This window comes from Phoca vitulina, unplaced genomic scaffold (genome assembly GCF_004348235.1).
Source record: "Phoca vitulina isolate PV1807 unplaced genomic scaffold, GSC_HSeal_1.0 scaffold8, whole genome shotgun sequence".
NCBI lineage: Eukaryota > Metazoa > Chordata > Mammalia > Carnivora > Phocidae > Phoca > Phoca vitulina.
In genome coordinates this window covers 46,151,649-46,168,959 of record NW_022589711.1, presented here as the reverse complement: position 1 = coordinate 46,168,959, position 17,311 = coordinate 46,151,649, and the positions used below count along the sequence as shown (strand labels likewise).

The window sequence follows — 17,311 nt, the reverse complement described above, 5'->3', positions numbered from 1 at the left end:
CGCTGGCGAATCACTGAAGTTCTTGGACTGGGTGGTAATATGACCCACCCAGTGTCTTAAAGATGAACAGCAATGATGAGCAGGGTGGATGGATGGGAAGGAAGGAAAGGCCACAAGCATGGAACCCTATTACAGTGGTTACAGCACAAATGGAAAAGAGAAGAAAGACGGAAGGAAGATTTTTAAATGGACTAAATAATTCTCTACATTTCCACTTAGGTTATGAACAGATTCTGATCCTAAGAAGTTCTACTACAATCCATCCTATGTGGGTAGGAACACCAGTGGATCTGATACTATTCAGCTTGTTAACGATTCATTACTGACACTATTTGGAGAGGGGCAGATAGACACAAAGTAGGTAATTCAAAAGCTATTTTCATTTAGATTTGAAAAGAGTTCCGTGTATCTGTCACCTTCCTAGTGCTGTCTGTTCTAGCTGGTACTGAAATGAGTCTCTTATCTAAAGTGACAGCCTTCCACATCGGATGAAAAGGCCCCAAAGCTCACAGGGATGCGGGGAAGGTTTCCCACTATCAAAAGTTCATAGTGTAGGAGTCATAAAGTGAATATCCCCTTCTGAAGGATACGTTCAGGAATGAGGCTGAGGGCCTAATTTTGTCACAGCAAACTAGAGGAAACTTGCCTTTAGTGTCGGAGGGATCTCTGGAGGAGGATGGGCACTAATACATTCCCCCCGCCCGTGCCATGATGCCCCACAAAAGCAGCTCTCATCCGGGGAGAGCATCTGCCGTGTGAGGAAGTGATGCCAAGACAGGCTCGTCCATGGCAGGGAGCCCAGTGTGAGGGACGAAGACGCTACAAATTGCCCACGGAGACAGATCAGATTCTCATTCCAACCCAAGGGTCCTCAGATCAAATCCTGGCTGTGAAAACACATTTCCTCCTACCCTAGCATTTCCTGCCTCAGTGTGAGTGGGGGTGTGAGGGTGCGGGTGTGTGTGCCAGTGCACATTTTGCTCCCCAGAGACCCCAGCCTGGCTCGTTTGCAGGTCTGAGGCCAGATGGAAGTAGTCAGCTCAGGAAGTAAGACACTCACCTGCTTTGTGAACCCATCCATAGTCATCGGCCTAGAAGGCAGACTTCCCAAACCATTCAAACATCAAGAATATGCAGATAGGTGCAGATGTTCACACATGCAGTGTGCATTTCACATGAATACATCCCTCTGCCTTACTGGCTCTGAAAGAATACAGCCGAGTCTAGACCTGGAGCACGAAGATGAGTATTTGGAAGCACAGTGTAGAGGAGCTGACTTCCCTCATACAGATGCTCCAACCAACAGCTGCAATTCTCTGGGTATTCAGGTTTCAAAGGAGATCACCCTACCCGTGCGTCCCCACCCGTCCTGTGGTCAGCATTCCGGTGTGGAGAGGCTGCTCTCCCTTCCATAACATGAACCTGGCCAGACTGGGGAGTGCTGGGTGGATGCGGGGTGGGCTCCCGAGTGCTTCCTACCTTGGCAGGCACCCTGAATTCCCCATATTCCTTCAGCAGTTCCTGAGTCTCCTCTGTGGTCTCTCCAGTGGAGGTATGTGTTGACAGGTAATATTCACCTGTTTCTTGGATCCAGTCCAGCGCCTGTGGGAGGAGACAGCCCACCCAGTCCCCCAAAGTCAGTTATCCTTAGGAAAACATGCACTGCCACACTGTTTGGGACAGTGTGACAGACCCGGGAAATACTGGCACATTCGCTCAGTAGATAGCTGACTGAGCCCTCTCCCGTTAGACTCGGAATAGCCTACCAGTAAAGACAGCATCTCATCCACTAGCCCTCATCTTCTAGTCCAGGCCCAGCATCGTCCACGGGTTAGGGGCCATCTAAGCCCAGCATCTCCTCCCAACTTCTGGTACAACGTGCTTGGTAAAGGCTGACTGACGGGTAAGTGACAGTCCGTTCTCCTTCCTTTCGTCAGCACCGCCTCCCATGTTTACTCTGCCTGCCTCCATGACCCTCTTCCGGACTGTCCCATGCTGTGGCCATCTGGGCGTCCGCACAGTGCCCCGAACGGAGGCGAAGCCGGGAAAGCCGTGGACATACCTGCTTCGCGCTGCGCTCAAACACCACATATTGCTGGCACTGGTCTAACCGCCGCTTCTTCAAGGTCCAGAAGTGCAGGACGCGGTTCTCCCTCTGTAAGAGCTCGCTCAGGATGGCTGTGGGGCAGAGGAGAGGAGCACTGGCTCGGGAAGGCCCCAGACAAGTCTGGCTGGCTGCTTGCACCGCACACCCCAGCTGCCAGACGCCTGTGACTGTCCCGCCTCCCCAGGGGACTAATCCAGGTACCCAAAGTGAGGACCCGAAAGCATTTCCCAGAGGGGAGCAACATCAGAGGGACTGAGGCGGGAGCCTGTTGAAGAGGTTCTATCAGTGAAGGGAGGAAGAGCATGCCCCCGGGGAACTTAAAGGTGACCCTGATTCCCTTCACCCCAAAACCAATCCCTGATGGTAAGAGACCTTGGGAAGTGTCCGCTCTTAAAATAACAACTAACTCACTTGGCCCCTGGAGCCTATGGACAGCAAGGGGACTTGATAAGAATCCCAGCCCCTCTTGGGTTCTGGGAGAGGGTGGGAGAGGAATGAGAGCGTGAGGACCAGCGTAACTGCATGGGCAACCCGGCTCACGAGCCGCACTCTGTGCCCTGTATGGGAGGCGGTGCACACGGCACCGGAAGAGCACGACCCCTAAGTCACGAGCGAAGGGGAGCTGTGTTGGAATTGCGTCCACCTAGAATCATGTCTCTAGGTCCAAATTTCTGTGTTGTTGCGATCTGATCATAAGAAAAGGTGAGAGCTTTCCTCGTGTTACCTCCAGTGATGTCAGGTGAGAGGGCATGCACAAGGCATGTAGCCCGATGGTGGGCCACGGCAGGTGTCCATCCGTGTCCAGTCTCTCCCTCCTCCTGTCACTGCAGCAGCAGCTGGCCACATGCCCAGATTCCCTATGTGTTTTAACAGTGTGCTCTAGGCTGGAAGCACTCACATTTAGTCTGTATTATGTCTGCCTCCGGCTTCCTGCTAAGTCTGTTAGATACTAGTACACGATAACGATGGTACGAAAAATCAGTATTTATTAAGCACTCACTCTGTGGCAGGCACATATTCTCACGTCAACTCCCCTGTGATGCACGTGCCATTATTACCTCCATTTACAGATGAAGAAAGTGAGGTTCAGAGAGGATAGGTACCTTGCCCAGGGTCATTCAGATAGGAATGTTTGACTTCAGAGCCTGAGTCCTTAGCCGCCTTGGTCCTCTGGGCTATAGGGGCTGTGAAGCACAGACTACTGTGCTTTATAGAAAGGGGCACCTGCACCCCAATGTTTATAGCAGCGATGTCCACAATAGCCAAACTATGGAAAGAGCCCAGATGGATAAAGAAGATGTGGTATATATCTACAATGGAATCTTACTCAGCCATCAAAAACAATGAAATCTTGCCATTTGCAATGATGTGGATGGAACTAGAGAGTATTATGCTAAGTGAAATCAGTCAGTCAGAGAAAGACAAATACCATATGGTTTCACTCATATGTGGAATTTAAGAAATAAAACAGATAAATAGGGGAAGAGAAGGAAAAAATAAAATAAGATAAAAACAGAGAGAGACAAACCATAAGAGACTCTTGACTATAAGGGAACAAATTGAGGGTTGCTGGAGGGGAAGGGGGTAGGGGGATGGGGTAACCAGGTGATGGGCATTAAGGAGGGCACCTAATGTGATGAGCACTGGGTGTTATACGCCACTGATGAATCACTAGATTCTACCCCTGAAACTAGTAATACACTGTATGTTAACTAAATTGCATTTCAATAAAAAATTTTTTAAAGAAAGGGTACAACCAATTTGCAGTGCTTGTACTTAGAACTTTTCATGCATCCTCTTGGAAGTTTGATTCTCTAAGGACAAAATCTGTCTCTCTTCCCTTAGGCTGAGAACTTTCACAGGTCTCAATTATCCACCAATCCCTATATCCATGCCTTTATTATGTAACTTTTTAGATCCTCCCCAAAGAGACAAATTGAGTCTCCTCACCCCCGCCCTAGGGCTCAGCCACGTGACTTGCTCTGGTACAGGGGTTGTTAACAGGTATTATACAAGCAGGAATTTAGTGTGCTTGTGCACTTGACCTTGCCCTCATCACTGTAAGAGTTTTCCTGGGTAACCACTTCTTCAATTGAGGTCCCAGAATTAATACATGTGGAGCAGACAAGACTCCACCCTGTAGTGAGGCCCTAAGCCAGCCAGGCTTGCAGAACCGCATTGCTGAGCCCGGCCAAGACAGCTGATCCCCAGCCAATGCACAATAAATGCTGACAGTCGTATGTCACTGTGTTTTTGGTTGTTATGCCGTAATAATTGCACCTTTAACAAAAACTTAAAATAAGTGGCACTGGCCTTAGGTCCAGGCAGCGGGTAGAAAAGAAATGGGTATAGGAGAGATTGTAGGTCCCTGCTCAGATGGAAGCCTCAATTGGGCAAAGACAAGTGAGAACCAGTGTTTAATCTTTTTGTCTCCTAATCAGAGCTTTGCTCACTGCAGAATCTTACAGGGTGGTTAAGAGAATCAACCCTGATCAGGCAAAAATCCTGACGAGTTTCAGATTTCATTTCTCCCCTTCTGGAAAGCTTTCCCAAGGACAACAACGTGCCCTCACCCCCATGAAGGTGCAGCATATCCTGCTCTTTCTGGGAGCCTGATGCTTGCGGCACGCTGAGGTATGGGGGGGCATGTGCTCACTCAGCAGGCTGCTGGCCTCCCCCACACGGCTGCCTGCATCACTAAGTCAGAACACAAGTGTTGCAGCATGCAGGATGGGCCAGCCAGCCACAGGGTCCCTGGACCTCAAACGGGGAGCACATCTGGGAGAGAAACCCTGCCTCCCTCTTCTCTGTAGAGAATTTTATTCCTAAATTTAATTCTTCCCAGTGGCCTCTGATCTTGCCACCTCCCGAGCTCCCTGAGCAGCGCCTCCCACTACCGGCTCTGCAGCCCTCGGCCTGCCCCACCCCTCACTCCAAGTCAGTTTCAGCTCCCTCCCTGGCCTCGGTCTCCAGGCTGGGAGCCCTCTGCTGTGTCGAGATGACATCTGTTAAATTCTTCACCCACTCAAAGGCTAATTTCTGCATGGTCCAGCCTAAGTGATACCACCGATAATTTAAGCTTAATGTGGTCATCTAATAAGCAATTATTAAAGGCTACTGATTTTTTCATGTAATTGTACACTTTATAGAATTGAGAGAGAGATTAAAGACTTCTAGACCAGTACTTAGCTAAATTTTATGTGCACACAAATCATCTGGTTGGGGCTGGCAGGAGCTCTTGCCAAAACGCAGTCTAATTCAGTAGGTCTAAGGCAGGGCCTGAGGTCCTGTTTCGTACACACTCCCAGGTGATGCCAGGGCTGCTAGTCCGGGGGCCACATTTTCATGAGCAAGAGTTCAGACGCCCTTCATTTTAAAGTAAGAGAACTGAAGTTTTAAAAGCTCACACAGTAAGTAAAAATGTAATAGAACTTGGTTTTATGATTCTCAGTCTGTGTCTCGTTTCCAGGCTCTAAGATAGCCTAGTCTGTGCTTCTTAATATGTTAGCACATCTGGCTACTTACATTTAAACTAATTAATATCCAATAGAAGGAAAAATTCAGTTCTTCAGTTGCATTAGCCACATGAGTCAAGTGCTCTGCGCCCACTTGACTAGTGGTTTCTATATGCACCGTGTAGATATAAGACCATGTCTGTTCCTTCAGAAAATCCTGTTAAGTGCTGCTCTAAGATCAAGATGAACGAAAAAGTGCTAGGGAAATTTTATCTTCATTTTCCTTTTCCCAATCCCGATGCACGTTTAAACATTGCCCATGAATCCCCACCGCCCATGCCACCCCACATCGAATGTCTTCTTATTGGAGAAGCAGCAGGGGATGCGGGAGCGCATAGCGACCAGGCGTGCAGCATCGGGTCTGTGCTGCTGACGCGGCTCGCGGCCGGACACCCGCACTGACCTTTCACCTGCTGCTCAGGTCCCCGGGTGTGGCCGGCGGCACTGGGCATGCTAACGTTGTTCCTGTGGATGTACTTGAGGAACACCTCCGCATTCCGCCGTGCCAGGGTACAGGCCTGAAAGAGACCGAGGTGTGAGGACCCCAGCAGGGCCGTGGGCTCTGAGACCCTGTGGAAGGGGTGTTGGTGGAGAAATTTCTGGAGCTCTGGGTGAACAGAGCCCCGGAGGCCACTTCTGGTTCACAGACACTCCTATTTCAGTGCGGGAGGTTCACCCTTTTGTGGCGTAAAGAATTACTCCTTGGGCCTCTCCCCTTCCCATCCCAGAGAAAAATCAGAATTCAGCCATCCCTTGACTACCTCTCTGCTGATTCAGTATGACTAATGTCATAGGTACTAATGTCTCAGGCTGGCTTTCCTCTGTCACCAGAATGCCTCTTAGAGGACCACAGGAGTAAGCCACTTTCACATTTGTTTAATTTAGACTCGAGAAAGCAAATTTGGTAAACAAGCCTATTAACCATACATTCCCTATCTAAATGGAAGTCACCCACATTTAAAAAACTTATCTGTCCTTAAAATTCACCCCCACCTCAATAACACTAATATCCTGTTGCTGGGAAATATTGGATCCACACACAGGAATAAGAGCCATTACACTACCCTCTTTATGCCTCCCATTAGCTGTGGGTGGCAGAGAGGACAGGTCACACTCTCCTTGTGCCCATGGAGGAGACCCAGGCCCAGAAAGGGCAGCAATCATGAAGCACACCTGGGCTGGAATCTAGGACTATGGACAGAGTATTTCTAGTTTCTCTCAAGACCACAGAATTTCTGAATTTCTTTAAAGAGCAGAATGTTTTCTGTTGTATGAGTCTGGAGACAGTATAAGTCTCCCCTTATCCACAGTTTTCATCTCTGCAGCGTCCGTTACCCACAATCCACTGCAGTCCCGAAGCAGGTGGTCCTCCTGATGTATTGTCAGGCCAGTAAGTAGCTTATTGCTACATCACAGTGCCTACGCCATTCCCCTCACTTCATCTCGCCACGCAGGCATTTTATCATCTGACACCATCACAGGAAGGATGAGGACAGTCCAGTGAGGTTATTTTGAGGGACAGACCATACTCACATAACTGTTATTACAGTATATTGTCATAGTTGTTCTCTTTATTTATCAGTTATCTATTATCAGTTGTTCATCTCTTACTGCGACTTATTTATAAACTAAACTTTATCATAGGTGTATATGAGTAGGGAAAAGCATGGTATATATAGAGTTCAACACTATTCGCAGATTCAGGCATCCGCTGGGGGTCTTGGAACATATTCCTCATCGATAAGGGGGACTGCTATTTACCCTAGTCCAATAATTTTTAATCTACAGTTTCCAATATTATCTAGACCAAACTGTCAAACTTTAACACCTTTTTATGTTTAACAACTGATTCTATAAATTATATAGTAAAAAATTATTTTAAATTTTGCATTAACAATAGGGGTTTCTGGGAGCTCTTGTAAAAGACTGTTGGGTGGGTCCATCTATTATGAGATCAATGAACTTAACAGCTGGATGGTGGTCCAATTTTAGTATATGTGCTGCCGAAGCAAGCACGTGGATGGTGCTCCAAAGCTAAGGTATCCAACATAGATCAACTAATACATTTAAATGGAGAACTCAATGTTCCATCCCTCGGGCATTTAATTCCCACAGCAACAGAGAGTTTCTCACCTATGATTTTAGGCATGTAGAGAAAACATTAGACCAGAACATTTTCTTCTTTCATTCTTCAAAAGAAACATGTAAGTTTATGAAGTAGTATCTTTATACGTCTTTTAAAAGTCTTTCATATGCTCTCTTTCAGTCATTGTTTTAAACTTTGTTTTATGGTACTGAAGACTTTTAAAATCTCTTAAGCCCGGTATAAAGCCTTTTTATTTAATCTTATTGGTAAGAGCTGATTACTAAGGGTTTTGATTGAGTGCAGGTGCAGACACCTGATAGATAGGAGGAGGGTAGGGAGAAGCCATCTCAAAAAGAGAGGGTGAGAGGGAAAAAAAGTGAAACTCAAAGGGGTGGTCAAGTAGAGAAAATCCCTAATAAAAGAAAGTCAGTTAATTACAGAGTTATAGAAAAGCAGTGGCAACATGTCAGGGTATAAAAATTCTCTTTGTACTCTCAGAAACCTGAAAGGAAGCAGAACATGAAAGCAAGAAATTTGAGAGTAAACAGAGCCTTTAGATAAGTTTTAACACAGACGAATCTGTCAGAGAGATGATCAAAGCCTGGCAGAAAGAGGCTTACTAGGACTTTCCACACTAGCTGAAAGCCTGCTCAGAGCAGGACTGTGCTTCCTCCCTGAGAAGCCGGGGCTCTATTAAGAACAAAAGAAACAAAATGAGGTATTTTTCTCTTCATGCAACAGAATAAATGGTGTTATAGCTATTGGTTATTGATAATTGTTAGATTGGCAAATAAATAAGGTGTCTAAATTTATTTAATTTTTGCCCTAAATTTTGCATCATCCATTTATAAAATATTTATTTTAATACTGCTTTATATCTAGACTTATATATATATATATATATATATATATAATTTATTTCTTTTAAGTTATCCCTACACCCAACGTGGGGGCTCGAATTCATGACCCTGAGATCAAGAGTTTGCATGCTCTACTTACTGAGCCAGCCAGGCGCCCCCAAGGCTTATATATTTCAATTGAAAATATTTTCATAAACCAAACATAACTGGGTGAAACTATGTGTTTTTCTCAATTACCAACATCAATGGGATATTAAGATATTTGAACATGGCCCCTGCAGTAATGGTATATAACCGTTTAATTATATAGAAAGTGCTGAGAGAAATAAATAACGTTGGAAGCATAACTTTTCAACCTTTCAAATTAACTAGCCAATATCTTCTCTATAAATGCCTCCCTTTAGATAAGAAATGAGGAAAAACAGGCGGATGGAAAGCCCATATGATGAAGCGTGTGTGTGTGTGTGTGTGTGTGACCTTGGATTGACAGTGTGCTCTGACCTTAAGAAAGGCCTCCTTTTGTTCCAAATGTTTGCTGATGAGTGGGATGACATGGTCGATCTCGGCTGCTGGCCCCAGTTTATCTCGTCCGCCACACCAGTCCTCGTCTCTCCGGTATTCTTGCTCTAAACTCTCCAGGACACTACAGACCTAATGAACCACAGAGGAAAGGCTCAGTAAATTAATAGATCAGGGAAGTGTTTTCTGAGCACCTTCAGCTGAGAGAACCCTGCGCAGGTGACACGTTTCATTTGAAGCTCAGTCTGTAGATTTAGAACACGCAGTGCCCCTGGGACATGGAAGGGAAGTCCACGATGCAGTGGAGCTCGGGAGACAGATTAGGACTGAGAGATGGATTTTGGAATCATCTTCTGACAGTCCTTGGCTGAAGGCTGACATCACTTAGGGATAGTATATAGAGTAAGAAAGGAAGAAAGACCAGTAATTTCAGGGGTTTCAAAGTGATTTTTATATATTCTATCGCTGGAAACTTATGATAATGCTGTGAATGTGGCAGAGCAGGAAAATGAAGTTTAGAGAAGATACTAGGCTTGCCCAACCATCGTCACTTGCCCTATAGGAAGTAGCCCTCAACAGAAGTGAAGGAGGAAGTGGCTTGTGTTGTGGGACTCAGGGGCCATCAGTGAATGTTTTCTTTCCCCTCCCTTGGCAAAAATATCCCAGCAAAAATTGTCTAGAACTATTGTTATAAGGCAATGATATCTTCAGGCCTTCTATTACAAAACAGACATTTTCTTCGGAGGATAATAAATTTGGGTTAACTTAAAAAATAGTTGCTCTCCAAGTGCTAAGAAGCCATGCTTTAAAAGCAAAAGCATTTTGAATGGGACTTGGATGGAAGTTAGGTTGGGTGTAACAGAAGGGGATGCAGGGCAGTCTTGTGTCAAGGCCTAGGGAAGGGTGCAGAAAATAGAAACTCATATCCCTATACTTTCCTTCAATAGGCTTTGAATGCTTGGATATGGCAGCCGGGGGGGGGGCGGCGGTTGGGAGGGGGACAGCTACAATATCCTGGGTCCCCTTTGCCTGAGAAAGTCATCCCTTTTGCTGAAGAGTGTGGTGTTGGATAGGATGTTTACTGAGTGATGAACTGAGCTGAAAGATGTCCCAAGCAGCATACCCTTGCAGCCAACATGCTCCCCATGTCATGAGAAGGCCTGTCCCTGAATTCTGACTCCTCTAGCACCACACACCTTTCCTCCTGCAAGGCATGAACATGTGTAGGAGGGCCCACATCTTGAGAGAAAATGGATTATAGACAAGCAAAAACTTTAAGAAAAGACATAATTATATCCCATGATAATACTGGACTAAAATCAACTTGGGAACTAGAAGAAATGAAAAGATTATCAAGCATAAATCCTTTAATTTAGCAGGTAAAGAAACAAATCCAGAGAGGTGACCTTTGGCAAGGTTAGTTTGGGGTCAAATTTCCTGATTCTTTAATGTAGTGCTTTGTCCCCTTCTAGACCCATCAAAAACTAAAATTTGTGTATGATACTACACAAGGATTAAACCTCATTAAAAAAAAAATCTGGATACAGGTATTCCCTGCTTTTCACAAGCACCTCACTTTTTTGAAAGACCTACATTAATACCTGTTTTTTGCTAACTGAAAGAGATATGAGGAGGGTTCTCACCTTTATGAAAAAAGGTAAAAAGTGAAAAGAGTGTTTAGCGTTTGTTCTGCAGTGAGCTGCGGAGCTGTCCCAGAGGCAGCGTGCACCCTAAGCAGTGAGAGTGACCCCCAAGCTCCGTCCCCGGGAACTAAACCCAGCATCTCAGCATCCAGCTGCCTCAGCTCTGAACTGTGTCTATGACCATCCGTGCTTTATCTCGACTTATTCTGTGCATCCGTTAGCAAGATGTGTCCCTAAGATTTCAGAAAGGCCTGAAAGAGGTTACTTTTTGGATCTGGGAATATTCAAAAATTTTTTCCATATAAGTCAGTGGTCATTGCTTCTTTACATCTGATCTCAGCTTACAAAAGTTTTCATAGGAACACTCTACTTTCAGATAGCAGGGGAAGCCTATATTTAGTCGTCTGGCATCATTTGTTGAAGACTTCACTTTTGAATTGTTTTGTCAAAAATCAACTGCATATTGGAGGGGAAGAATGAAGGGGGGGAAATCGGAGGGGGAGAAGAACCATGAGAGACGATGGACTCTGAAAAACAAACTGAGGGTTCTAGAGGGGAGGGGGGGTGGGAGGATGGGTTAGCCTGGTGATGGGTATTGAGGAGGGCACGTTCTGCATGGAGCACTGGGTGTTATGCACAAACAATGAATCATGGAACACTATATCTAAAACTAATGATGTAATGTATGGGGATTAACATAACAATAAAAAAATAAAAAAAAAATCAACTGCATATTTGTGGGTCTACTTCTGGAATCTCTATTTTTTCCTTGTGTCTATTCTTACACCAACACCATTCTGTCTTGATCACTGTAGCTTTAGAGTAAGTCTTAAAATCAGGTAGTGTAACTCCTCCAACTTTGTTTTTTCTTCTCAAGATTGTTTGGCTATTCTTGATTCTTTGTATTTCCATATATATCTTACAATCAGCATATCAATTTTTACAAAAAAGTTTGCTGGGTTTTGACTGGGATTGCGTTGAATCTATAAATCATCTTAGTCTGCTGCTCCCAACTCTGGGGCCCTCAAAGGCACCATCACTCTGAAACAACAGAAAGGAGAACGGAGAGAAGGTGTGGAGGCCACAGGGCCCTCTGACAGGCATGTTTTATTTACTTTCAGATAGACTTTCCCATGGCCCCTGTAAGTCACCCAGAGGAGAATGTTTCCCTGATCTATTTCTACCAGGGAGCAATTCCAAGGAGGAAAGTATTTTACATTGAGTAAAATTACTTCTGTCTTAAACCTCTATTTCATGAAAGAATTCCCTGAAAGCACCCAAATCAGTTAGAAATCCTCTTAGCCCTTGTGCATATTGCTGTACAGATGGGAAAGTAAGGGGTCTAAATCCTTGTCATCCTGCTGTACGTATCTCCTGCCTTTTCTCCCACAGCTGCACCATCCTACCAGCTAGGCTCCTAGTCTACTAGGGACAGACAGCTGTGTTTCCTCCACCAGACGGAGAGCCCCATGAGTAAAAGAGCTGTGTGTTTTCCAAGCCTAGTGCCTAACTGTGGCACATTAGATTATGTCCAGCAGATTGTCACCCTACTCTCCTGACCTTCACTGGAGGCATATACTTCCCTACCTCACTGATATTGGCTTGGCCGTGTGACTTGTTTTGGCCAAAAGGATGTTAGAGCATGTGACATAAGCAGAGACTTGAGATTTGGGGCACAGTAGATTTTGGGCTCTTGCACTCCTGCTTTTCACCATAAATTTGCCTCAAGTAGCTGCTGATCCAGGAGACTGAGAGACATGAAAGCAGATCTAGACCAGATCTCCAGCTTGGAGCCCAGTTCTACCAAACTCAGCCAAGATCAGCTGAACTCGAATACTTAAAAACAAAATGCTTATTGTTTTATGCCACTGAGTTGTGGGGTAGTTTGTTATACAGCATTATTGTGGTAGTAACTGACTGATACAGCCCTCAAATCTAGTATTCAGCACACACCTAATTTCTCCTTCAACACCTAGATCTGATGAGTTTGAGATTTTACAAGAAACAAATCACATGGTTCACTTCTTTAATGGAAAATATTATAAGGAGGCTAACTGTAGTTATTTCCACATCATTACTCTACTTTCAAAGGCTAGTATTGGGAGGACTAGCTTCTCCTTGAGGGAGATACTACAGATTTGCAGGATGAAGGGAAAAAACAACCCTGCATTGACATTAGTCCCCCATATCCCACAGCCCTTCCCTCACCTGTTCAGAAGTTTTATAAAATGCCACAGAGGCATTGACTAGTTTTAGCCGGTCTTCCATCTTCAGCATGAGCTGCTGCCAGTGGAGGGCCACCTTCTCGGCACATTCCCGGATGGCGTCGGCGTCATAGTGGCCGGCCTGGAGCAGTGCCTCAGCTTTCTGCTGTACCTGCAGGGCACTCTGGTGCGTCTTCTGCAAGGAAGTGGCATGAAAGAGGGACTGGGCACAAGGGGAGGAGAGAGAGGTCCGTGGGAACGACCCAGGCGTGGTACGGGAGGGGGTGGAGTGAGGCGTGAGTGGAAAGATGCAGAAAAGTTAAAGAGCTTTAAATGGTGGATTCAAACATTTTGTCATGATGATTAAAACATCATTGATCTTAAAGCACATTTAAAAAAAAAAGAACATCATGCATTTTCATTAACCGAATGCTCAGGACCCTAACTCCGGCCCCCACTCCCCTACTCGCATCCCTGGTTCTACAGACATCTCAGTTTCTGCGGCAGAGAAACCACATTTCTGTATACATCTGCTCCCTGACTGGTTCAGACATTAGCGAATTTTTCTTTTCAAATCTAATCATAAAATTGTTCACTGTGGTGAGTTTTCAAGGAGGTTACTGCTGAGTCCCACTTGACAGGTTAAATAAACACAGTACATAAGAAAAAAATCTCCACATAATACAAGGCTCAGCCAACAACACAATCATTTTAAACATTAGTTGAAAAGGATTCCAGTAGAAGGAATAAATTTGGCAGATTAATGAAGCCTAAGAGTAGCATCTCACCATCCCTTAGCTACCCCACGAAGGGAACAAAGCAGTATAGTAGATAATTCAGCTCAACATGTAATCCCTACATTATTACATTACTTATGTTTGCCTTTAGGACTATATACATATGTATATATGTATATATATATAAATATATATGGTGCCGGGACAGTTCCCAAGAGCTGACCCATTCTGCACTCCCTGTGTGAGTACAACCTCCCTCCTTTTCACCCCTACACCACCTGGCCCCCTTCATCCCATCCCAGACTACAGTCTGCACAGTCCTATTTATTTCCCCCCATCTATCACCCATCTCCTGGCTTCCCTTCCCCGTCTCTGGAATCTGTACTCAGTGTTCGTTGTTAGCATGACAGCCTCTAGCAACCTAGACTCCTTTATTCCCTTGCTTGGCCACTAAGTTAGCCCTCAATCGTGATGACCGTATCAGAATTTGAGTTCCTAAATGTTGAACATGGCAAGAAAAAGTAAACTAAGGGTCAGAAATGATCCTCTACAAATCCCTGATTTCTTTCTCTGTTTTACTTATTGGCACCATTTTCTTTTCCTATATCCTAAATAGAGGGGTACCCCAAGGTGCACCGTTGGTGTGTGTTCACTTCTGCAGAACTCTTATCTATTCCCGTGGCTGCTATTACTTCCCTTTTGTAGATGATGCCCAGGATTCGTCTCTCATGCTACATCGCGGACCCTCATCTTTAATTGTCTTTGGGTGTGAGGGTGAGCTGCCTGCCATACTTCCCACTCGAGGTCAGCAGCACTGATTCGGTTGCTCTAGCTGCCTGCCCCATGTTAGCCACTTACAATGATGCATTCTTAGCAAAAGAAGTGAAACGTCTTCCTGGGGAGAGGAGGAATGCTCGTCAGTGGATGCAAATGGCTTGACTGCCCTATTAGAGCCTCCAGCTTCCTCCCGGACATTTCCTCACGTTCCACATCTAAAACAAAATCCCTCCCTCTGGAAGTATCTTCCCACGGCAGTCTACCATTTGTGTTGATGGTGTCCTCCTTGTTGTCACCTGGGTTTATAATCTTGACATCATTCCTGACTGCTGTTCCTCACCCCAAGTCCCAGTCCAACCCACTGCATGCCTAGACCGCCGCGGTGGTCCTATAGTTAGCCTCCTTGCCTTCCAGTTCTAATCCATCAAACCCATCCCTTACATTTCCAATAGATCAATTTGGTTCTCTGTAATAGCAAGTGCTTAGATGAAGTGACTCCTAATGTTCTTCTGGCTCTAAAACTCTAATTTTATGCCATAATTATCATTCCCCTCTCTCAATGCAAAAGCCTTCAGTGGTTCTCCCACTGCTATGAAATTAAGTCCCAACTTTGAAGGATGTCCTTAAAAGCTCCTCCCAATGTAGTCTTGAACTACTTCCATAACATTATCTATCATCTACTACTTCCTTACAAAAACCCTCTGAAAACACACTCTGTGCTTTCTTATTTTTGCTACCTTCATTCTTCCTACCTTTTAGTGAACAACAACAAAAAAAAATCTTTTTGGACAGCCGGAGACTCACTAAAAACTACTTTTTTGAACTCCTATATCACTCATCTAATATATTTGGCTGCTTCTCCATACTTAGACTGTGAAACTCTCAAGGCAAGCACTGTTTTAGAAATCACTTTAATAACTGTCATTTATCCAAGGGCATACTCTGTGCTAGGCACTGTGCTTAGGCATATTTTTTCTAGTTCTTATGACATCACGACAAGGTGGATATTATTATTCTCACTTCACAAATTAAAAACCTGAGGCTCAGGCTGGTTGAGTGACTTGCCCCAAAACATACAACCAACGAGGTGATGAAACTAGGAATAAGATTCAGGTTTGACTATTCCTATGTTCACTCCCACCATATCACACCACATTATTTTATCTCTAGAGTTAGAATGGTATCTACAGTGCTTCATGCAGAGGAAGGGTTCACCAAATGAACATTAGTGATTATGATAATTAACTGGCTTCTCCTCAATATATGAAACCAGCATATAATTGTCATCAAAACCCCATTATTATGTCTTTTTCTCTGAGAGTGAAGGAATAATTCTAATTGTCCTATAATTTAGGCTATGTAATAAATCCTCTTCCTTATTCTGAAACTCATTATCATCTGATGGTCCTTGGAACTCCATCCCCTTTCATTTCCAAATGACAAACTCTTATGCACATGACATAATCTTTGCTTTGATAAGCTTGAGTCATTCTTACGCATTTATTTCTACTATTATCTAATCCTATTGAGTGTTATATCTTTAAGACATGGATTACCAAGGATGTTACTATATGATTTTAACATAGGAGTACATGGAAGAAAATTGAACCAAATCAATTGAATTTATTATCCAGTTTTAACTACTTATTCTGCCATAATGCTTATGCTTAAATTACATAAGAGGATTTCAAATAAAATTGATTTCAAAACTGAGCTTGTCTCTATGATAGTCACCGTTCTTGAAAACACATCAGCCAGACCATTTTGCATACTAACAAACAATAATTTGGGTTTGTTGATAAAGCTATGCTTCTGGGTGCTGTTCTCTGTTTTGAATGGTTCTGTTTTCCTAAAACTCAGAGTACTTTAGGTAAAAATTCTGACCTTCTTTGGGGAGACTAAAATCTTTAAACCAATAAGGCCACCCAAGCTAGGGTGAGCAGACATCCTAGTCTGCCCATGATAGTTCTAGTATATGCCTATTTTTCTAGCTGAGTTATTAATAGTTCCCTTCTTCCCTCTTAGAAGTATCTCAGTTTTAACAATAAATTATCTAGTCACCCTACCCATAGCTATTTTGTTTTCCCTTATGGAACCCAGGATTCTTTCTTAGGGTCCAAGAAGACAAATTATGTTCTCTATCAGCAATCACTGGAATCCAGTAAGTAATTACCATCAAAATGGGCCAAGTCAAACTAGACTAGTTAGATCCCCTTTCAAATTGCATAAATCTTCCCTGGCATATCTTCCCCTTGATGCAGAACCTGGTCTAAACCAATGCTTTTAGAAAGAAGCACAAGGCTACCTGGAGAAGGAGCATATTTGAAATTCATTACTTTAGCTACGCTGCAGACCCTGCCTACCCTCCATTCCCATGATCTTCCAGAAATCCTATCTGCTCTGCCATCTCCTCTTCAGACCATAGACATATACTCCACAGGGGCCTCATGGGATCTCAATATCAATTCCAAGAATATTTGATCAAGTTGCACCCATGTAATTAAGAGACATACATGCTTAGTAAGCTTCTATTCTGTACAGGTGCAACAGCACTATTACAAATTAATATACTGTTTATGCAAGTGGTGGAATCTGGTCATTGCACCAGCACTGCTAATGCATTCACCCACTGTTTTCCACTAGCTCGTTGAAATGCTCTAGCATGTCATGATACCTGGTTTTATTGGCTCAACATTTGCTTATGGGACAGGAAAGTTAATTACCTGATAGGGCAGGTTAATCTTCACATTTGAGATAAACGAGGAGGAGGTGTGGCCAACAGTGGTCTTCTCTCTGCCTCTCACCCTCACAGCTTCATGCCTCGCTCCTAGTCTGTCTGCCCAACCTCTGTTCATGCTGGCTC

The 17,311-nt window shown here is 44.3% G+C and overlaps 1 protein-coding gene across 20 annotated transcripts in view; it reads right to left on the bottom strand.

The window, feature by feature from the left end:
• KALRN (kalirin RhoGEF kinase) overlaps positions 1–17,311 on the bottom strand; it is a 641,436-nt gene that overhangs the window by 255,179 nt on the left and 368,946 nt on the right. For 14 of the 20 annotated variants that reach the window (XM_032406711.1, XM_032406713.1, XM_032406719.1 and 11 more), the window contains exons 17-21: positions 12,939–13,157; positions 9,070–9,219; positions 6,026–6,140; positions 2,063–2,178; positions 1,480–1,602 (exon numbers count right to left, since the gene is read on the bottom strand). In XM_032406711.1, coding sequence (XP_032262602.1) covers positions 1,480–1,602; positions 2,063–2,178; positions 6,026–6,140; positions 9,070–9,219; positions 12,939–13,157 — 723 coding nt within the window. The remainder of the gene's footprint in view (positions 1–1,479; positions 1,603–2,062; positions 2,179–6,025; positions 6,141–9,069; positions 9,220–12,938; positions 13,158–17,311) is intronic. The other 6 variants (XM_032406720.1, XM_032406716.1, XM_032406731.1 and 3 more) reach the window with 1 other exon arrangement.